The sequence below is a fragment of the Zingiber officinale genome, chromosome 10B (genome assembly GCF_018446385.1).
Source record: "Zingiber officinale cultivar Zhangliang chromosome 10B, Zo_v1.1, whole genome shotgun sequence".
Taxonomy (NCBI): Eukaryota; Viridiplantae; Streptophyta; class Magnoliopsida; order Zingiberales; family Zingiberaceae; genus Zingiber; species Zingiber officinale.
This window is the reverse complement of record NC_056005.1, coordinates 66125907-66149626: the sequence shown is the minus strand read 5'-3', so window position 1 is coordinate 66149626 and position 23720 is coordinate 66125907. Positions and strand designations below refer to the sequence as shown.

Here is a 23720-nt window from a genome sequence, read left to right as displayed (position 1 = left end):
AAGTACTCATGGATCGAGTCAGAAGAGACATTAAGAGGATGAGGTACGGGTTCAGGCAAAACAGGATAGATGGAGAACACCGTCCCCGAACACAAACGACAACCTAAATACTCAAAGAAGGCAATTATGTTGAGATCAACGTTTTGCTTAGCCACTCTTGTTCTATAACTACCATCAGGAGTCTGATGAAGGTTGTTATAGAATTCAGATACTAGATCAAAGTTGATGTCCCTTTCTAGAAAAACCAAAGAATCGAGCTTGTAGTAGGCAATGGTTTCTAAAATAGAGGGACAAGATTCCTGCATGAACTTCTTATCAACAGATCGACAAGGGAGTAATTTGAAAGTCCTCTCCTTAAATGATTTTTCAAATTGTTGGTTGGGGAATCTCCCCGAACTAGCCGGTTGAGGTCGGGAGGTAGCAGGAGCTTTGGACTTGGATTTGGATTTCTCGGTTGGTTCCTTAGAGGTACCCTCACCACTAGTGGGTTTCTTCCTAACCATTTGGACAATGGGAAACAAAAAGAGAGCACCGGCCATGGGCAAACCACCAAACACAAACCACAGTCACCGTAAGAAACATGATAACGTGAACTGCCAAAGACAATAAGAGAGATTAGAGATCGAGAGATTACCCGGTGCCATTTCGACCTTCTGCTTAAGACGAAGGGTCGAGAATACGGAGGAAGAAAAGGGCGCTGGGCCGGTGGCTAGGGTCATGGAGAAAGAAGAAGATCGAAGAGAGGAGGTCGAGGATTTAACGAGGGGTAAGTAATCGATCGACGCGTCCGATCGATCGATTTTAACGCACAAAGGGTCCGATCGGTCCTCGACCGATCAGAAACCCTCCGATCGGTGCTCGATCGATCGTGGGCCTTCCCGCGAACCATAGAGAGCCGATCGTCCTCGACCGATTAGAGATCGAACAGAGGTCAAGAGGTCGAGATTTCGATCGGTCCTCGACCGATCGATGTGAATCGTCGCGAGATCCTCCCGATCGTCCTCGACCGAACATTTGTGATTGTCGCGTTGCCAATTCTCCCGATCGGTCCCCCGGACCGATCAGCTGAGCCAAAGGAGGACCCCGATCGGACGCTGACCGATCAGAGTTCTCGATCGGCGTCGAGACCGATCAGTGTCTGATAATTCAGATTTCTGATATCTGAATTCGAGCAACTGATTTCGCAGTCGTTTCTCTCGAGAATTCTGAAAATTCAGAACTTCTCAAATTCAGAACACAGAACTTAAACATCTACGAGCAAGAACATTTCCTAATTGCAAGCTCTGAAAGTCCTAACATTCTAGGTTTTTTTTTTATTAAGTTACAAGTTAGTTTCAGACATTTCAGAGTTTCAAAACCTGAAATATCCAACCCTGTCATGTTTAGTTTCAAATTTGTCAAAATATATCCTAAATTACTATTCTTACATTATCAACTCATCTTATCATTAAAGATACCAATCCAAAGTATCAATCAACACATCAATCATGATTAGATAATTTCTAGACAAAAGTCCAACCAAGATTCCTTGGTTGGAATATATGAGTAAGATCTAGGAGTCAAATACACATGAATTATGTAATGACCTTCCCCATACTCAATTTATGTCTCTTCAACCTACTTATTCAAGGGATGCATAGTACATTTTGAATAAATTGGTTGTTCCTAGCATCTCACCCCATTTCTAGCAAACAAAAACAATTTGTTAAACCTTATCGTTTGTGTGAGATGTCCCCAAATTGCCCAAATCAGTTTCCCAATTACTCTTGTCATTTTAATAGTCCTTATTGATCATGGTGAAGTTCTAATGACCTAAGGAGCCAAACACATTCCCAACTCCCTCCTTAAACGACTAAATTCATTCTCCCAAGGGGTTTGTGAAGATATCGGCTAGGTTCGACTGACTCAACATACGTGAGCACAATGTCTCCCCTAGCTACGTGATCTCTATGTGACGACGCACTTCAACGTGTTTGGTCCTCGAACGACGGATTGGATTTTTAGTTAGGTCGATTGTGCTAATGTTGTCACAAAGCACTCGGACACCCTTATAAGAGAGTCCATAATCCTCTAGTGTATCATCCATAACAACCGTGATACACTCCTCCCACGGCAATATATTCAAATTTCACGGAGAGAGCAACACAATGTCGCTCCGACTCGACCAACTAACTAAACACGAACCTAAAAATCGCAACCTCCATCAGATTTCTTCCGATCCAATTGGCACTCAAAGATAATCTGAGCTCTGTATAACCTATCAAGTCAAATGATTCAAGACGAGGGTACCAAAGACCACTCTAATCAGGCCTTTAAGGTATCTCGTAATCTCTTAACCGCAATTAAGAGATTCCTCGCACGATGACATCTTACAGCGACACGCCCACAAAGAAAGAGTACGTCCTCGACTAGTCGTGAGATATAGAAGACCACCGATCATGCTTCTATATCACGTTAGATCAACCGATTTTCCACTCTCATCATTGTCAAGACGAGTGCTCGTCGCCATAGGAGTGGATACTTCCTTAGAATCACTCATTTTGAATTTCTTAAGCATCTCTTGAGTGTATTTCGCTTGATGGACATAAATGCCATCTCTAGTTTGTTTGATTTCTAGTCCAAGGAAGAATGCCAATTCTCCCACAAGACTCATTTCAAACTCACTTTCCATGTGAGTGATAAATTCATTTAAATAGCCCTTGTTATTCGAGCCACAAATTACGTCATCGACATATACTTGGGCTACAAAAATATTTTCACCATCTCGACGAAGAAATAGTGTTGGGTCTATTCGACCCCTTACAAAACCCTTTTCTAGTAAATAAGTCGACAACCTTTCGTACCAAGCTCGAGGTGCTTGTTTTAGCCCATAAAGAGCTTTCGAGCTTCAACACGTGGTTCGAGCTTCGTAATTCACAAACCCCTGGTTGTTCAACGAGACTTCTTCTTTAACGAAACCATTTAAAGGCCGATTTAACGTCCATTCGACAGAGCTCAAACCCCATGCAGCAAAAGCCAGCATCGAACGAACGGACTCCAATCGCGCCACGGGAGCATAGGTCTCATCATAATCGAGGCCTTCAACTCGACTATAGCCCCTGGCTACTAGTCTTGCCTTGTTTCTTACCACCTCTCGTTTAACTTATTTTCAAGACCCATTTAGTTCCAATAACGGTGGTCTTCAGTTCAGGAACCAAGTCCCACACTGCTTCTTTCAAATCGACCTAACTCATCTCGCATATAGCTACACCCAATCAGATCATGCAATGCCTCATCAACTAGTTTAGGTTCGATTTCGAGATCAAAGCAACCTCATTCGAATTTTCAAGAACGATCTAGTCCTAACCCTTGGATGTCTCCCACAACTGGTCTCATGGACGACTAGAGACCATCCTAGATTGCTCGAGTCATGTGCCTCATGAGTGGTCTCACCCCACGTGCAAGAGATCGATCGAGCCCTTTCGCTTTCGCTCATCATCTTCGTAGTCAACTTCGACCTCCAATGTTTGATCATTCAAACTTAGATTTCAAGTTCGAATCAATTTCTCCTACATCCCTCGATCGATCATTCGATTTAGGATTTCTTCAAATGCTACGCCCGAGGACTCTTCAATCAATTTAGTCCTCTCATCAGAGATTCGACAGGCTTTGCTGGTAAGAGAGCACCCACCAAAGATCCCTCGATCACCCTTAGCCGAAAACTTCCCAAGACGGTCCTCGGTATTTAAAATAAACACCTTACAACCAAACACCCTAAGATGTTTAATCAGAGGTGGTTTCCCAAACCAAAGTTCATGGGAGTCTTCCTAAAACCCATGATCGATTCGGTTTATACATAGAAGTCGTATTCATGGCCACCCCACAAGTAACCCCAGAGTGAGTACTCATCGAGCATGCTTCAGGCACTTGAAGACTCCTTGCTCTTTCTCCACAACCCCATTTTCTGGGGTCCTCGAGTCGAGAACTCATGCCTATACCCTTTTTCGACAAAATTCTAAAACCCTATGGTTTCAAATTCACCACCACGATCACTTCTAATGGTTTTAATTGTTGTTGATTTTTCATTTTCGTTCTTCTACAAAAGGAAATAAAAATATCTATAGTTCGTCCTTATGCTTCAAAAAGAAAGTCCATGTGTATCTAGTAAAATCATCAACGATTACCAAGCAATATCTACTTCCATTCAACGATATTACACCATCGCAACAACAGTCCATGGCAATAAATCTAAGGCAAGAGATGACTTACAATGCTTTTACCTTTACGAACACCTTTGTTTGCTACCCATTCGACACGCATCACATAGTTTGTTCTTTCGTACTGATGCCGGTAAGCCTCGCATAGTCCTCGTCACAACTTCCTGATGTTCTTCATATCGACACGTACAACCTTCTACGCCAAAGCCAAGACTCTTCTTCTTTATGAAACACTTAATCAAAGCATTAGTAGCACTTTTAAACGATACTTGATAAATATTATCAACCCTCGCGCCTACTAGTATCGTGTCAAGTACGCCAACGTGTTTAACCAAACATCGATTGAATGAAATTCAATCAGGTAACCCGAATCACACAATCGACCGACACTTAGGAGATTAAAAGTCATCCCCTTGACTAGAAGAACATTCTTGATGTGGAGACATTCGGATATATGAATGTCTCCAACCCCTATAACCTTAAGACTACCATTATTGCCAAAAGACACATTACCTTTATTTTTATTTTGTATGGTAGAGAATAGTGACTTGTCCCCTGTCATGTGCTTGGAGCATCCACTATCAACAAACCAAGTTGATAGATGCTCCCCCTCGACCAATGCCTACAAGACACGAAAGACGGATGTTTTAGGTACCCAAATTCTGGGACCTAATGCATCTACAATGAGAGACTTAGGCACCCATGCCTTAGTCACCTTCTTCGTAGTCTCATGAACCCTAGAAACATGTGTTCTATGAAATTGGGTTCTCGACACTAAAGAAATAAAGCTAGACTCCTTAGGTTGGTATCCTAATCCAAATTGTTGTAAACCGCCCTTTGGGCATTTAGAATCATGTCTAAGGTCTTAGAGCTGGTTGAGAATTTCTCAAGCATTTTCTTGAGCTTCTCAATTTCACCCTTCAAGGTTTTGTTTTCATCCTCTAGGGCCTCTTGATAAAGGTCATCGACCTCATCTTCCCTAAGGGCCCTTAATTTCTCTATTTCATCTTTTAGCAGTTTAGTTTCTGTTTTTGATTTTTTAAGGGAAGTAGACAAATGTGCAATTGTTTTATAACACTTTTCTAAATGGGGAGATGTTACCTCTTCATCATCCGAAGATGATGAAGTCGCGGCTGAAGAGCTTGAGTCCTCACTCTCGGACTCGGACTCCTCTCTTGCCATGAGGGCTAACTGCCATGTACTCTTCTCCCTCTTCTCCTCCTCAGATGAACTCAAGAAGACTCATCCCACGTAGCTTTTGTAGCCTCTCTTCTCGACTCTTTCCTCCTTCTTTTGGCCTGCTCCTCCTTCCTTTAATTTCTGACACCGTCCGATAGTGTCCTCACGCACTCATACATAGTAACATTAGTTTTGTCAATATTTTGCTCACTAGGTTTACCTTCCTTCAGATCTCCTTTCTTCTCATGATTCTTCTCCACGGTCGATTATCTCGATGTGATGACATCACCTGACCATCGGACCTTCAGCTTGAAGAAGGACAAACAATTTCTTCTCCTTTTTCTTTTCCTCTTCCTCCTCCGCTTCTTCCTCTTTCTTTCGCAATACCTTTTCGCTTTGTTAATTGTAACTCATTTTCACAAAAAATTCATCTAACTTAACAACGGAAAGATCTCGATACCAGAGGCATCCACCATGACGCACCACAAGGCATTCTTGGAAAAGCTTTTAGAGCATACCCACGAGGTCACGCTTTTACTGCTCATCCACCGAACGGAGACCATCGATGATCTCCTCGAACCTTCCATGTATCTCACTTACGCTTTTCCTTCGACAAGGTTCTCAGAGTCTGGTTTAGGAACAACCTCTTGGCGATCCGAGAGTCTCGAGTCCTCTCGAGCTCTCACGAGCTTGTTCCATAGATCCTTCAAGATTGGTGAAAGGACCAACCTCGACAAGTCGATCCGGCTATCCCACATCGCAGTGACAACCGGCATCGGGCTCTCTCATGAAGCTTCGCGGCCGACCATCTCGATGAGTCAAGTTCCTTACCTTCTGCCCCTTCGAGGTGAGAATCCTTCGATGAGAACGGAGATATCGTCTCGAGGTAATACTCCACGCGACTCTTCCAATATCGAAATCTGCTCCATCAAGAACGTGGTCCGGGCTCAATCCTTCACGGCCATCTGGCCATTCTCCTCGAATGTTAGTCCGATAAGAGCACCAGTGCTATACCACTGACCTTAAGGGGTGAATGAAAATTTTTCAAAAACACTAAACACAAATTTCTTCAAGAACTTAAGACAAATGAATTAGAAAACTAAAACAAGAAAGCACAAAGACACTAACTCGTAGATTTACGAGGTTCGGGGATAACTTGCCCCTACTCCTCGGCGTGTCCGTAAGGTGGACTAATCCTCTCGATCTTTCGATCACACCCTGAAGTTATCCGGCTAAAGGATTCTCCTTCTCTGGAGTAACCTCTCAAAGTCTTTAACAGCAGTAAGAAATTAAGCACAAGACTTACAGTAGTGGCTCAAGTGAAATGATCAAAGGAAGCTCACAGCCACAATCAGCGAAGAACAAGCACACTGCTTCAATCTTCCAGAGAGTTTTTCTCCACAGTTGTTTTTCACAGCAAGAGCACAAAAAGCATTATTACGAGAGCCTCTCCTCTCCACCTTCATATGCCTCTCTGCTCTGTAACGGATCTCTGCCAAACCTGCAGCAAATCCCTGCAACCGTCCACGACGTCGCCAATCACGCTTCTTCCTTGTCTGATTGTCTCAGCTCCCACCAATGGCATCCTCGTTTCCACTGGTACCTCTGAGCTTGAACCTATCAGCACAAGTCAAGCTGATTTCGACCAAACGGCTGCCAGCAGATCGCAAACGAGACGTTGCTACCAAAACTGGTTTGTCCGCAGCGAGACACAGCAAAAGCTTTTTCGTCGCCTTCTACTAATGATCCTCAATTTGAATTCACCCAACATCAAGTAATCTGTAACCTGTAACTTCGAAAAAGCTTACAGCAGATGGTTAGAAACGAAATAGGTAAAAGCAATTGCGAATCAGAAACAATAAGAGAAAGCGCATGCAAAACAAGTCATACTGTGGATCGGTCAGCAGACCGATCCACGCTTCTATTTATCGTCACTGATCGGTCTGGTGACCGATCAGGTGCTTGTCTGATCGGTCCCAAGACCGATCCACCCCTTCACGCGAATCTGCCACCGAAGCCTGATCGGTCTGGGGACCGATCAGGACTCAGCTGGATCGGTCCGTAAGACCGATCAGTATCCACTCAGCGCTACTGAGGATCATCTGATCGGTCCCCGGACCGATCAAGATCCACTGCAGGTGCATCGAGAGTTATCTCGATCGTCCCCGACCGACAAGATACACCATGCCATCGAAGGCTACTCGATCGGTCCCCTGACCGATCAAGATACACTGGGCAGACAGTGTCGAGTCGCCCTGATCGGTCCGCAGATCGATCAGTAACGGATCGGCCATGCTGCACCGATCACCGTGCCATCGTTAGCACTCGATCGGTCCTGCCGATCCAAAGCCGCGAGTCTCGAGTCAAGCTTCCAAGCTCACGCCTCACCGACGGTCCGCAGAGCGGCTACCAACCCTCTCCGACCATACATGCCAAGCTTCCACACTTGGACTTCCCAATTGCCTGATTTCACTCACCAGGACTTTCCAATTGCCTGGCTTCACTCACCAGGACTTTCCAACTGCCTAACATCCCATTTAGGACTTTCCCACTGCCTGGCTTCACTCACCAGGACTTTCCAACTGCCTAACATCCCAGTTAGGACTTTCCCACTGCCTGGCTTCACTCACCAGGACTTTCCCGTGTCAAGCTCCTCGCTTGGACTTTTCCCAATCAGGTCAATCAGGTTAACCAAGTCAACCTTGATTAGTAATTAATCTGAGTTAATTTAATATCTGATTCAAACTTAAATCAGTGTCAACATCAAAACAACATCCAGGTCAGACTGTATCAACATCTAGTGCTCAGCCTTCACCTGCTGACAAACAAGACATCTAGCTACGAAATCCGCGATGTCTTTCTTCATGCCGTTCCACCAGTAGGAACGCCTCAAGTCTCGATACATACGGGTCCCGCCTGGATGGATCGTAAATCGAGAACGGTGTGCCTCCTGGAGTAGCTCCTGTAAGATCGGATGAGACTGTGGTACGCATAATCTGCCTCGGAAATATATAATACCCTCCTCGCGTAAACCTGTCACGCCCAAAGCTATCTCGACTACTAACGAATCGCAACGCCGATCACCACCAGGCTCCTTGGATCCTCGCCCGATCGACGATCGAGCAACCATGGTAACTGTAATACCCGCCTGCGTCCCTACCTCAAGATCTAACCCGAGAAACCTCAATCAAGTCCGCGATCAAGTCCGGCAAGCCAAAGTCGCCCGACTTCCCCGCCACAGTATCGAACCACATTAGCTTTCCCGTGGTAGCTAATGGTGCAATCGTAGTCCTTCAGAACTCCATCCATCTCCTCCGTCGGAGATTAAGCTCCTTCGAGTGAAAATATATTCGAGACTCTTACGATCGCGAGAATCTCAAATGATATCAGATAAACGACGCCGCCAAAGCTTCAGAGCAAAGATGATGGCAGCTAACTCCAAGTCATAGGTAGTTCTTCTCATGCCCTTCACCACCGAGAAGCATAAGAGACTACTCCGTACATCGTAATCCAAACCCGTAGAGAAGCCGCTTGCAGGTAGTACAACTCTTCCGTAAGGTAAAACCAAAACCGAGCCGACACTAATCTTCGCTCAGCCCTTGAAAATCGGGTCTCGCAATCCTGACCACGCTAACTTCACGCCTTTCCCCGTAAGCATGCCGGCATCGCAATACACGCGAGAAACCCTCGACAAAACGCCGGTAATATTCGACCAATCCCGTAAAATCATGATCTCCGAATTGATTTTACCCGCCCCAACCGGTGACAACCTCGATCTTCGAGGATCAATCAAACACCTCGCTAAACCACGTGTCCCATAAACCGATCGAGGATAGCCGAACGACACTTATCAACTTCGACAAATATGCCGTCAAGAGTCTCCAAACCGCAAAGACGCTGTACGCCCTCCTAACGCGAGTACCAATACGTCATCAATAAAACGATAACAAACCGATCCAGATACTCCAAAAGATACGGTTCATCAATACATAAACATCGCTGAGCATCAGGAAGCCCAAACGGCATTACCAAAAACTCATAACGACCGCATGGAAAGTCGTCTTCTCAATATCCGAGTCTCTAACTCTCACCGATGATATCCAGATCGCAGATCAATCTTAGAATACATCACGCATCGAAGAATGATCAAACAACTCGATCCGTGGTAACGGATACTTATTTCTACGGTCGTGATTCACCCGTCAGAGTCAATTCATAACCCTCACGCCGCCCTTTTTTCGACAACAATACCGGAGAACCCCACGGAGAAACACTAGGCGAATGAATCCCCTCGCTCAAAGCTCCCGAGTCGAACCTTCACTGCTCAACTCTTTCGTGCCATACGACACGGAGCTTGCGCGAGGTCCCCTAATCACCATAATAACTCCACTTGCCTTCCGGGAGGCAAACCGCACCGAAATACATCCGGGTACTCCTGACTCACAGAACGCTTGAGAGTCGAACTCACCGCCCTCAGATTAATCATAGATAACGAAACCCCGATACCGCGACAGAATCCCGAGCCCGAATCACGAACGATCGATATGCCATCATCTCGACGCTGAAATCCCACGAGGGTTGGTTCGGAGGCCGGAAAGCGACCACCCTCGTCTGGCAATCAACGGTAGATGATATACACATACCAATCCATGCCAAGAATGATATCAAACTCGACCATCTCCAATACTAGAAGATCTACCGTAAGTATCATGTTGCCAAAGTCTAACGGCAACCTCTCGACCTCCGGTGACGCCTAAAGTATCACCGACTAGAGAGACACAACTGGGTTCCCTGGTAATCTACCAATCTCCCATAAAGGTACGGATACGAAGAACGCGAGCTACCAAGATCAATCAATATATCGAAAACGATAAATGGAAATCATACCGCGGAAAACGGATCCGCGGCTCACGCATCCTCCCGTAATCGCACGAACACGCCCGGGTCGAGGAGGTGGTAATGGCCGCCGCCGTCGGCGTAAGCTCGCCACCGAGGCGTCCCGATAATGCGCTGTGAAGACCGAGAAGGCGGCGATCGATATCAAGGCGCGGCGGACCGAGTCTGCATCGCCCTAAAGGCCGAGGTCGATCTCGATACTACCTCGGCTTGATAACAAGTGCCCGGAACAGATCTCGGGTGCATGGAAGCACTTGAGTACTCCCGCCCACGACGCCAAATGCCGCAGTGAAGCCGCCGCGATCACGATGCGAGGGCCGGAATCTCCGCCTCCTCGCCGAGACTCGATCGACTCGCGGCTGCCCTCCTCGAGCAAGAATTCGAGCAGAGATGCGAGCCTTCACCGCACTCGACTGGTCAGGCGCTGCAACAGAATAAAGCAAACCGATCGCCCATAGCAGGGTGACGCGATCTCACCCACATCCAAACACCGAACGTCAACGGGTTGTTTCCTTGGCTCAGAGACCGGAAACGCCTCAAGAAGATCGCCTCGATTTCGAGGCCTACGAGATACCCTGGCACCGACCGACCTCACGCTACCGCTCACGCGGTAGCCGAGGTCCTGGATCTCGCCCGTTCGACTCACTACCGCTTCCTTTTCCTATCCGGAAAAACTCTCACGAACCGACTCAATAACGAGGGCTCGCCCAACATCTCCGCATAAGACGCGATACCAAGACCGATAAGTCTTAGTTGCAAATGTCCATCCACGAATCAATGATACGATACGCTCACACACCCAACCTCGACAAAATGATCTATCAAACTCAATCATACTCATCACCGTTATCGTGAGATATATATAATCGAACTTACAGCCATAATATCTGAAAAGCCCTTGAGAAAGGAGACCTGGCATGAATCATAAACTAGTGATATTGGTCTCAATGTAAGCTCCAAGTCACTGGCTTCTAATTGAGGAGCCATGAAATTGTATACTGCTTTCCACCAGTTAAACCTAGCTAAGTTGTCCAAATCATCCACACGGATCACTCCTCCAAGAGTGTGAATCGACTCTTCATCGACTCGCCAACACGAATTTCGCTCAGCCGCACAATATCGTGGAGGTGCGCTGAACTGTCGGATCAAGGAACCATCGAGCCGGTGCTTGTGGTACTGCTGACATAACCGAGGAGGTACTCCGGCCTGGTACGGAGATACCGATGTATCACCCGACGGTGAACATAGTGGTCAATCGAGGTACAGAGGTACCGGGACGTGCGGAGCGCTTAGATCCCGACGCAGCGGCCTGGTACATCAGATGCATCGGGGCACATGTGTGCGCTCGATACACGGGTCCAGTGGCGTGGTGCCGCACGCCGTAGTCGCGCCAGAGAGCAAGGTGTGCCTGCACGCAACGGTATTCACGGTACCAGTGAATACTAGGATCGATACCGCTTGCAGACCAAGTAGAACCTCTAAAGGAGCTATCGGGTCCGAGCCCGACGCTATTCATCTCGAGTCTGCCCTCGATCGATGTGCTCATCAACAAGACATTTCGCATATTCAGAGATCCCATGTCCCTCGTGACGCGGTCGCCCAAATGACACGCCTCGCAAAGAATACGCCAGATCGCCTCATATCTCGTTAAATTATATTACGATATTACTACCAAGATAACCAATTACCAAAATAACATCATACCTAATCGTTGCCGAGATGTTCCGTCGTGGTCCAGTCTCCCCAATCGACTGAATTCCGTACAAGAAAATCACCGGAAATCCATAATAAAATCCGAAACGAAAGTCCAAAACATATACGTAATGGAAAATCCGTGCAACCAAAATAACTACCTAGTTTGACTCGCAAACTTGGGCTAGCACAATATATCCAGAATATTAAAAGCAAGTATCACACCCTGCTCTGATACCAATAAATTGGTATCAGATAAATCTCGAAAATCCAACACACGGAAACCAAAAAAAAATATATCGCCAAACTTTGGCGCTCTGATACCATATCAATTGGTATCAGGTTATACCAACTATCGAAAATACGAAAACAACTATCGTAAAACCTGGCTCTGATACCAAATAAATTGTCACGCCCCGGAGGAGTCCTTGTCCGAAGAAATTTCGGCAGCATCTCCCCTGTACGGCGGACAATCTGAAACTTTTCTACATGCACTATATACCTCAGCCACATGCGGCTGGAATAATAACAAAAAAATAAAACAATCACCACGCAGTTTAATAGTAGACAAACATAGCAGTAATAAGATGACTCGAAAACAACCCTACTCAGCTATACTCGTAAAGCTCAAAACATATTCCTACTCCACTACACTCGTAAAGCTCAAAACCGGCAATAAAACCAACTTACCTCTTCTGCCATCTAGGCAGGCATGTAGTAAAACATATCGAATAAAAATCCATCAACAAGGACAAATCCATACAATATCCAGGTATCAAACGAAACTAAGTGTAAACATGGTCAAATAAGAAGCAAAACAAAACCAAAAGATCCATAAGTCTTCGGGGTCTTCAGGGGACCAGCAACTAGAACTCTCTCCTGACAGCATCATCCTGAAATATAACAACCATGGAGGCGGGGTGAGTCCAACACTCAGCAAGTACAATTAATATGCAAAGTAAGGAAATAACACTTAGCACTAATCATGCGTACAGTCTCCTGATAGAATAAAGGTAAATGCAAACCGAAGTAAAACAGGAGAGAAACTGTACTAACCAGGACCTGGGTATCAGGACAAACAGTCCGAGTGGTATAGAAATCCTGTATGCATGTCAAACATAGGTATCCAAACAATATGCAGCATATAAATGCAGCAAACACAAACACAATCAATAAACGATCACGATACGATACCAATGTCACGGTCACCCCGACGCTACCACCCAACTCACAACAAAAGTGGGATCTGGGTGGGCATGACGACTGCAAGACTCGGATCACTACTCCCGACGAGCGACCGAGGGATGGATCTCATGAGTACATACATACCCTACCCCAAATCATAAACGGGGAGCGAATGCCTTATCTCCGCACACTATGACGGGAGGGATCTCGACGTATACCACGTCACCACAATACCCACGAGGACCAACAGAGACCTAATGGAAGACAACCGACGCACGCTATGCACACGCTACCCACGTGAAGGCCAACAACGGAGCATCGAACAGATGAATCACCGTGATGTGCTCGACAATAATGGAGCAATCTATCACACAGCATGAAATCATGCAAATGGTGCATGACCCTAAGCATGGTAATATACTAAACCAGTCTATGGACATATAATGATGTGCACCATAGTAAATAAATCATATCAAAGTACACTGATCAAATAAGGAATCAAACCTAGGTCCTGAACATGGTGAAACATGGTTATATCACTACCCCTATGAGCATGTGTAATCAGGTACATAACGACACGAAATGCAAAACAAACAATCAATCAAGCAGGTAACAGGTAATCGGGTAGTGATTAACCGAAACAAATGAGGAACATAATTAATGCACTTGTTAATTTCACTACTAAGCATATCAAAGATAATAAGTCAAAAGTACCCGCCTCCGATAAAATGATCCAAATCTGACTCCGAGATACTCGTCTCGCGTAAAGTCCTGTGATAAATCGTACAATTTAGCTAATTTTCATTAAAAACAAAAATAGCTAAACTAAATCCTAATCCGATTAGGAAGCTAGAGTATCAATTCCATTTAAATCTAAGTCTATACTTAAATCAATTCTAGTGGCAATTCAGTCTTCAACTTACCACCAGATAATCCAACCATAAATAAACAACTAACCACAATATTCAATTTAATCCTTGATCTATAACTAAACACAGTTAATCCACTAAACTCCCAATTCATCTTAATTCAATGATTTCACCTAAATTAGCACCTCTTGTTAACACTAACGAACATCCAGATTCACATAACCCATCAACACATGATCCATTATATAACTACCACACGTAGCTAATTTCCTATAACATTCTTTGAAGTCACAACCCTGTTGATTGCTGGAACAGGAGTGCTACTAGTTGGAATTTCTGCCGTAACCAAGAAAACCACAGCAAGTCCTCCCTGCTGGAACTCACGGTGTCGTTCACATAGGAAGCAACCAATAACAAAACCTTATACCGTGACTAGATCCGAAACAAGGAAGAACATGAACTGAGATCTGCCACAACCCTAATTCCGCAGCTAGGTATGGCCCTTACCTTCAAGAATTGGCTAGGGCAAAGAAAATATAGATTGGCACTAGGGCTGAGAAGCGGCACCAAGTGGCAGCGTCGGCTGTGGCGAAAACAGGGGTGCTAGGGTAGAGGCGACAGCGCTGCTCCGGTCCAGTGAGGGCAACGGCTTCGGCAGGGCTCAGTGGCGGCCGGCGGATCGTGTGCGACGGCGAAGAGTGGTTGTCGAAGGTGCGGCAGTGAGGATGGGGTGAGCGTCGCCGGCGCTTGGGGAAAAAGGAGGAGCGGCACTCGGCAGGAGGCTAGGGCGCGCGGTGACCAGCACAGATGAGGTGGTCGGCGCTCGGGAGAAGAAAAGCAAAGGGCTTCGTGTGTGCGGCGCAATGTGGCTAGGGCAGAGGATCGGGAGAATAGAGAGGAATAAAAGGATCGAGTGCGGAATAAAGAAGGAACGAGGGAGAAGAAATGAAGAATTGCCTCGAGCAGTTAGGGCACGGGTAGAAGAAGGCGCGCGGGAGAGAAAGAAACAGAGAGAAGAGTTCGGCGAAAACAAAGAAAAAGAAAAGGAAAAGAAATAAATAAATTTAACTTTTCCTCACATAAATGGGTAGCCAAAATAGGCTTTCCCGGAACCCAAATTTTATCCCCGTTTACTTGTCCATACGAGCTCCGAAAAATTCCCGAAAAATTTCAAAAAATTCCGGAAAATTCCCTTATTAATATTCGCCTATTTCCGGTATTTTACAATAAAAAAGCATAATCTTTTGTAAATCTCATTACTATTCTAAGTAGGTTAAACTAGTACACAAGGTTGTTAAGATTGATATCCTACCTAGAAATAGGAAGTTCATCGACGATTATAATCTTAGGATAGAAGCATAAGATAGGATGATCCTACAATTTAATAAGAATATTTTAGAACTATATTTGATATTTATAATTTATCATATTTATTGTCTTTCAATAAATAATATTAATATGAATATCTAAAATATTATCATTCTACTTAAAAAAAATAAACATAAAATATATGAAAAGATTATACAATTGTTAGTGCTTCATCTTTATATAAGTAGCAACTTTTATAAAATGATGATGATCTTATATTGTTGAAACCTTCTCAAATGGTACAACAAGAATCAAGTCTTATCTTACTAGGTGGGGTCGGATGATATAACAAGAAAAAATTATTTGTTATAATAAATCTCAATCCTTCTAAATATATTTTGTTCGGACCAACATCCTATACGAGTAGGCATACTGATCGTGAAATCCTAGCCCAATTCACGTCCCAAGTAGGATCTGGATAGTTCTGGCCGGATTGAATCAGAAAATTGTCAGATCCTAGGTCTGCATTGCAATTTTAACTGCTATGAGTACAGGCATTAGCATTTGCTAAATGCTGCACATTTTATTTTCTGTGGACTAGAGTTGAATTCCTAGGGGTGCTTGAATTCTAACTTTGGTGTAGTTCACACATGAATTTTTATAACATCCAAACATTTTAAGCAATTTTCAGCATTACTAAATATTCAAAGTATGCTGCAAGCTACGGAAAATGAGATGCTGACCCTAGAATAATTACATATGATGAACTTTTTATCAAACATGTGACTGCATAGACATTTTGACTCTTAGTGATGGCTTAAATTTCATGTAAATAACTTTTTATTGAATATTTGACTGCATAGGCATTTTGAATGTTAAACATTGTCTAAAACCTGTGTCATTTTGCATGATACAAGAAAGAAGTATAGTTTTGAGCCCACACCAAATGCTCTACAGAGTTAAAATGGCAACACCTTATAGGATGCACCATTTCACATTCTCTGCGATCTTGATAGGGAAGTGTGGAGGAACTAGGAAGGTATGGCAAGGCCTTCCATCATTCATTGGTTAAGAAGGATGAACAAGCAACATATTCAGCAAACAACATCAAAGTGGCTGTGGCAATCCAAACTTCTTTTGCCAATGTTTCTTAGTTCTCTACTTCCTATTTCTTCTTCCTCTTCTTCCCCTTTATTGCACCCACATTTGCATAGTTGACATAATCACCAGTATCTTGTCAACATAGGTTGACACTTCTATACATTCTGATTATGGATCAAAACTAACATTTTAAAACTTGGCGTTAGCATATTGTAGTACGAGAATGGGCTATAATATTGGGAATCTGTTCCTAGGAAGTTATAGAATGGGTATGAGCACATGGTTCTTGTTTGCATGCTTCAATGTTGAATTTTGATGTATTCTTTTTCCAGTGATGGATATTGACATCTATTCTCATGCAATTTATTAGTATCGTGACATAGTCAGGCAATTCATCAAAGGTACAGATGGATTTTCTGGAGCTTTTGCACAATGCCTTTGTGGAAGTCCCGATTTATACCAGGTAATTATATGAATCTTATGTTTATGATCTTCTTTTCTCTAACAGTTATCAATTACAGTTTCTGATTAATATGATCAGATGAACTTCCACCTCTTCCATTCCCGAGTCTCTATTTACTTATGGCAGTAGCTCTTTTATCCTTTTAATTTTATGCAAATTTTTTTTTTATTTGATAGGACACTTGAGTCACAAAAATTTCTTCTTCAAGTAATATTTTTTAAAAAAGTTACATCTTTCACAAGGTTTCTTAAATTTAGCTAGTTTGAATAACAAAATTTTAAGTCCAAACTCATTGTTTGCTGTTGTTTTGAACAGGAAGGGGGTAGAAAACCTTGTAATAGTATCAATTTCATATGTGCACATGATGGATTTACATTGGCTGATCTGGTGACGTATAATAACAAGTATAATATGCCAAATGGTGAAGACAATAGAGATGGGGAGAATCATAACCTTAGCTGGAATTGTGGAGAGGTTAACTAATATGTTTTTATATTTATTTTTATGCTTTGTGTAATTTTATGGAAAATTAATATTTCCTACATCCAGCAATCTTTTTGACTATTGGTTTCTTTTTCCATGTCTTCATATTTTATATGCTGCTGTAACTGTTTTACGTGTGCAAAATTTCTACTCAAGATAAAGAAAAGTTTATAGTTTCCCAGATCTACAATATACTAAAAGATGTATGCAATTGATTGTTCTTCTGTACCAATTAGGCATTTCTACATCAGTTTGAGGTAAATACTACAGGTTGTCAAGTGTGTTTATGGATATCAAGTATATATCACAATTTAATAATTTTGGTAGTGTCAATTGTATCAATATGGTTTACACCATTACCACTTGTGCACTAGTAAATTGCTACATTGTTTGTTGTCTAAGATTTAGTATTAGTAACCACCATCAGTAATTTGCTACATGCTATTAGCTATACTATTCCTTTCAATTCTTTGAAGCAAAATTTAATTTTTAATTTTCTGAAACAAGTTCTATTTTTTGGCAGCCATCAAATATTAAACTTGGAAATGAAATTGTCTTGAAAATGAACTTGGCTCATTTTTAATTAACTGGTTTAGAAGAGAAAATTAAAGTGATTCATGCATAAATATATTGTGTAAATGAATTTGCAAAATTAGATTAGTTGTTTCATTTCCTGAAGTTAATATGTGTTGGGTTCGTCGGGCCGCGAAAATCGCTTTTCCGCGTCGCGGAAACCCCGAGTCACCCAAAGCCGTAGATCCGTGCAAAGATTCGTAAACAAAAACTTTTCGAAAAACTTTTTCTTGTACGAGTTTGTAAAAACTTTAGATCTACACTAGATGAGAGTTATACCTTCGAAGCGAAGCCCTTCGCGTTCCCGCTCGTCCAAGACCGTCAAGCGCCGGTCCTCTAGAAGTATCCACACAGACACGTAGGTGGAGAAAACCTCACACAAAGGTGTGCTAGCACCTTGGTGAGATTCGGCCAAGCAAGGAGAAGAGGGAGAGGGAGAGCTTGAGAGGAAGAAGGAGGAAGATTCACCACACTTGAATGAAAAATGAATTCACATTCATTCACAAAGTGGCCGGCCACTTTCTTCTAGTGTAACTCCCCATTAAATGCAATTAATGTGAAGTTAATAAGAAAATGACTTTGTAACTTCCATGAGGTGGCATCCATGATGATGTGGAATATCATCATTGGTCCACCTAATGCCAACTCACCAATGAGGTGGCAAAAGGTCAAGTCAAAATTGACCTTTGGTCTTCCTTCTCTAGTCAAGTCAAACTTGACTCAATCTCTACCATGGTTGATCTAATCCAACCATTTGATTCAAGCCAATTTAATATAATGAATCTAATTCATTAAATTAAATTGATTTAATAAGTCATAATCTAAATTAGACTCATTAAATACATGAATCAACTTGAGTCGAACTCAAGTTAGCCCAATTAGGATTACTCTTAATCCAATTTGATTCATCAAATGAATCTAATCCTCTTGGTTCATCATATGAACCTAATCTCCATCTAATTGTCCTAAGTGTGTGACCCTATAGGCAATGCCCTAAACTCATTTAGGAGCATAAGTAATGAGCGGTATCTAGCAACACATCATTACTACCCAAGTTACAAGAATGTCGAGATCCGACATCACCTTGTGACTACCAATTGTGACTACTCACAAAATAATGACAAGTGTCCTTCTATCCTAGACATCTAGATTGATCAATATGAGGCATAGACCGTGTCATCCTCTAATCAATCTAAATCTTGAACTCCAAGTAGACTCACTCGATCAAACGAGCTCAACATCTAATGTTGACTCATTTGGGCATGACCATGCACTTAGATACCGATGTCGCTCCCGTCATATGGGAGGATAGATCCCATCTACATCACTCATATCCCTCTACATAATTCGTTATATACCCAAGAATCGCCTTTATAGTCCACCCGCCACGGGTGACGTTTGACGAAACCAAAGTACATAACTCATACTAATAGCCACATGAGAAAGTATATGACACTCATATAACGATCCATGATACTTTCTCATGGCGGGTCATTCAGTATACATTCTCTAATGCATACCCATGTGTCAGCTTGATATCTCTATATCCATGACTTGTGAGATCAAGTCATCGAGCTGACCTACATGCTAGTCTTATTGTATTAACATTGTCCCTGAATGCTAATACTCGACTAGGAATGATTTAGAGTAGTGTTCCCTATATCATCTCACTATCGATTCAACTAATCGATTGATATAGGTATGAACCTTCTACTCAAGGACGCTATTATACTTAGTCTATTTGGCACTAATATAAATAAGTATAATAAACAAACAAATGCCTTTATTAATATACAAGAATATGATATACATGAGTCCATACAATCATCAAATGATTGGCTCTAGGGCTCTAACTAACAATATGTAGACACAAAAACTTGTTTAATTAAAGGGAGTAGTTTTTAATAGTTTTTATACAATTAGTTATGACTTTATAAAATAAAAAATGCCAGTAATAAAATTATATAAATAACTGAAATATTAATTAGAAAATATTATTTTATTTGATGGCATAAGGCGTAATACATCAACTTGTTTAATTGAAGACTGAGAACAATACTTTGAATGTATGACTATACCCTCTTGCTTTTGTACAACTCTTATTGTTCACTACAGTTAAAAATTTTAACCTCGCATTTTGTAGGAGGGTGAGTTTGTAAGTATAAGTGTTAGAAGACTAAGGAAAAGACAAATGCGGAATTTCTTTCTATCCCTTATGGTCTCTCAAGTAAGTATTGGTTTTGGTAAATTTAATTTAATTCAATTGATGTTTTACTGATGGTTCAAGCAATGCAAAAGTGCTTATATACGGTCTATGGTAACCATATCTTTCATTAAATTCTTCTTTCACTTCGGATATGTTACTCAACATTCAAAGTTTTCATCAGCCTTTACATGATTATGTTCGCAAGAAGGTTGACATACCAAGGACAATTCTTGTTTTCCTGCATGAGGGTGAACAATTTGCTTGAGGACATAAGTGTGTCCTTGTCGTAATTGTCACTCTTTCTTCATTTAAATTTTGTTTTATTATTGTGATAAATTATTTGATGGGGATTTTGCATAGAACAAATGCCCGAGCATGAAGATATAAACATAATCCCTCTTTGATTTCCTAAAGCTCACCGTCCAAAGAAGTATCTTTGTTGATAAGACAAGCACCTGGCAAACACTAATACAATATTAACAAGGAATTAAGGCCTAGATTCATCAAAAACACTAAATTCAAGTTAGATTTAACCATTAACCATAGCTACTGGTAGGCTAACTTTTTCCTTGAGTTATTTTACTAAAATCATTCAATAGAGATATGGTTTATCTGCACGGAAGCAGTGGTACCAAAGGTTAAACAAAGTTATATTGATTTAATGTAGTTCTTTTCTGATTTTTTTTTTTGTTGGATGAAATCATATGGTCTTGAGTGATGGTGCGCAGAGGATCTTTCATGAATTTCAGAATGTTCACAAACCATTTTATGTTACTCTAGTAAACTTACCTAGTTTTCAGCCGGGTCTTTCTTTGACAATGCAATGCAGAATCCCCCATTCTGTAAGCCGTGACTGAAATTTCTGTTGCTGCAGGGAACTCCAATGATTTGTATGGGCGACGAGTATGGTCATACAAAAGGAGGCAACAACAACACGTATTGCCACGACAATTACGTAAGCATTCATCATCGTCGACTCAGTTCATATTGATTTCTCATAGCTGATTGCACGAGCTGAACATACTGCAGCTTAACTACTTTCGTTGGGATAGAAAGGAGGAATCCTCAGATTTCTACCGTTTCTGCTGCCTAATGATCAAGTTTCGTCAGTAAGTACATCAACATCATCTACCAACAACCTTATCATTAATATATGCGATGTGCCACCAATTCTGATGCGTTTTCAACCAAATTGCAGTGGATGTGAATCGTTTGGTCTTGATAAATTTCCAACGGCAGAACGACTCCAGTGGCATGGCCACCATCCTGGGATGCCTGATTGGTCTGAAACCAGTAGATTCGTTGCCTTCTCTATGGTACATACCTCATCCTTTTAAGCAATGTATCAAAATATAACCTTTATGATCACTGAATAGCCTAAGACTACCTCCACTCTTGTTTGCTATAATCAGACTGATGAAATGAAGGGAGAGATCTATGTGGCCTTCAACACGAGCCATCTTCCGGTAACAGTTAGTCTACCCATCCGACCAGGCTTCCAGTGGGAACCTCTGGTGGACACAGGTAAGTTCTCGCCATATGACTTCCTCTCAGATGATCTACCAGACAGAGCCATCGCCACCAAACTGTACGCCCACTTCTTGGACTCGAACGTTTATCCAATGCTTAGATATTCCTCTGTAGTGTTGTTACTCCGACCTGATGCTTGACCATGGTTCAACATAGTAGTGGTCCATGAAGGCTGGAGTCATCGTTCATGTAGATAGTCTAGTCTTCCTGCTTGATAAAAAGATTTCGTGGGTGTCATATTCATGTTCTTGTGACAACAAATTAATGCCGACAGAGAAAAAATGCTGCAATTTTGCACAATTATATCCATATTTTAAATGTACGGACAACCTTTTTCTTTTGACAGCAATATATATACGTATAAATATGCATGCCTTTTTTATTTTTCAAAATTATATATATAAAAGTCGCCTATTATATATAAAAAACGACCCCTTTAAAAAACGATAAGCTACTTCATTCATGTGAAAAAACGACCATTTTGTATGTATAAGTTTCTAAAAATAATTAAAAAAAAAAAATACACGCATATCATTAAAATCATTAAAAGTGTTCACTTTTTTTTTAACTCATCAGAGGACTTTATTTCTTCTTATATGTTATTTACCTCTCTCCTAATTAGTAATGTCTATACAATTATAATTTAAATAATGAGTTATAATATTATTTATTATATAAAATTTAAAGAATTTTATTATACACTTTGTAATTTTATTATTTTTATTTTTATAATATGATATTTTTCTCAAAAGTTGGCAAAACATAAATTAAATACATCTTCTCTAATCCAAACGGAAAAAATATTATGTTTATTCATGTGGCAAAAAGACGATTCGTTCGCCTCCAGTGTTTCCGTCAATTCATCTCTAGGTCAATACTGAAGAGGTAAATCATGAATGATTATTAGCCATTAGTACAAATGGTCAAGACATGAAGAAGGTTATGCTCAATTACGTCAAATTTCGATCCTAAAAACTTACGTGGCAACACCTCATTTTTATTCATGATAGGTGATGTGAGAGTCTGGTTACATTTCCCAGTGTAATGTTTAATTTTCTTTTTTCAATTTTCTTCTCGAATTTCTTTAGGCCTTATCATTTGGGATTATCCTAACGTAAAAGTTGCTCGCTTACTACTTTTTATAGCATATTCCATTAACTAACTATCTTCGATAGAAGAATGTCATGTCGCAGTTGCAAACATTTGGCATTCTTTTCATATGGGATAAAGCATCATACTAAATAAAAGGATTTTTTTATCAAAAAAAAATCTAGGATTAAATAAATTAAACATTAAGAGTGCTAAATGTTCTAAATAAATTTGATATTTAGTTGAACAAGAGTTTATTTTTGTTCTAGTTTAATGAATGAGTTTAAACATATATGTTAAACACAAAGGTGGAAGCAAGTGTTAGCCTACGTGGGCTTTAGTCTAAAAACTCATTTTAGGATTTAAGGAAAAACCCTTACATTTATGAATTTCTTGGTACATTTAGCCATTTTAGTCAAGAGATATTTTTTCCAAGTTTAAATTTAAAAAAAATAATTTTGAATAATTATTTCAACAACTTGATTAATTTTAGACTTTATTTAGTTTAATTACTTTATCAAAAAATCTTGAATAGGTACTTTATTTTTACTAGCCATCGCAGATATACATTGTGTGTGTAATATAATACATTAATAAGTGTAAATTATATAAAATGAATATCTACTATTAATTAATCAAACAATATTATTCAATGCTAGTATGATTTATTCTATAAAAATCTTAATCCGTAAACAAAGTAGAAATTAGATTATTAATCATATCTCAAGTTATGTAACGAGAATGTCCTATATCAACTGAAGAACCGATAAGATACATAGATGGATAGATGTAGCTATGATTTTACCCCAAGAATCGATGAGATACAGATAGATTGATGTAGCTTTATTAATATGCAGAAGAGCTGAAACAGATGAATTGATGCGTTGTGATATAAAAAAGATAATAAGGAGAAAACTATAGTAAAACTTGAAAAGGTAGAGGGGAGGAGA

General features: G+C 41.2%; 1 protein-coding gene across 2 annotated transcripts in view; it reads left to right on the top strand.

Moving 5' to 3' along the window:
- Positions 1–21990, top strand: part of LOC122029380 (isoamylase 1, chloroplastic-like) — a 41885-nt gene extending 19895 nt beyond the window's left edge. For both annotated transcript variants that reach the window (XM_042588347.1, XM_042588348.1), the window contains exons 12-18: positions 16797–16889; positions 17205–17363; positions 20089–20172; positions 21026–21106; positions 21181–21260; positions 21350–21467; positions 21564–21990. In XM_042588347.1, coding sequence (XP_042444281.1) covers positions 16797–16889; positions 17205–17363; positions 20089–20172; positions 21026–21106; positions 21181–21260; positions 21350–21467; positions 21564–21821 — 873 coding nt within the window. In that variant the 3' untranslated portion in view covers positions 21822–21990. The remainder of the gene's footprint in view (positions 1–16796; positions 16890–17204; positions 17364–20088; positions 20173–21025; positions 21107–21180; positions 21261–21349; positions 21468–21563) is intronic.
- The last annotated feature ends 1730 nt before the right edge of the window (positions 21991–23720 follow it).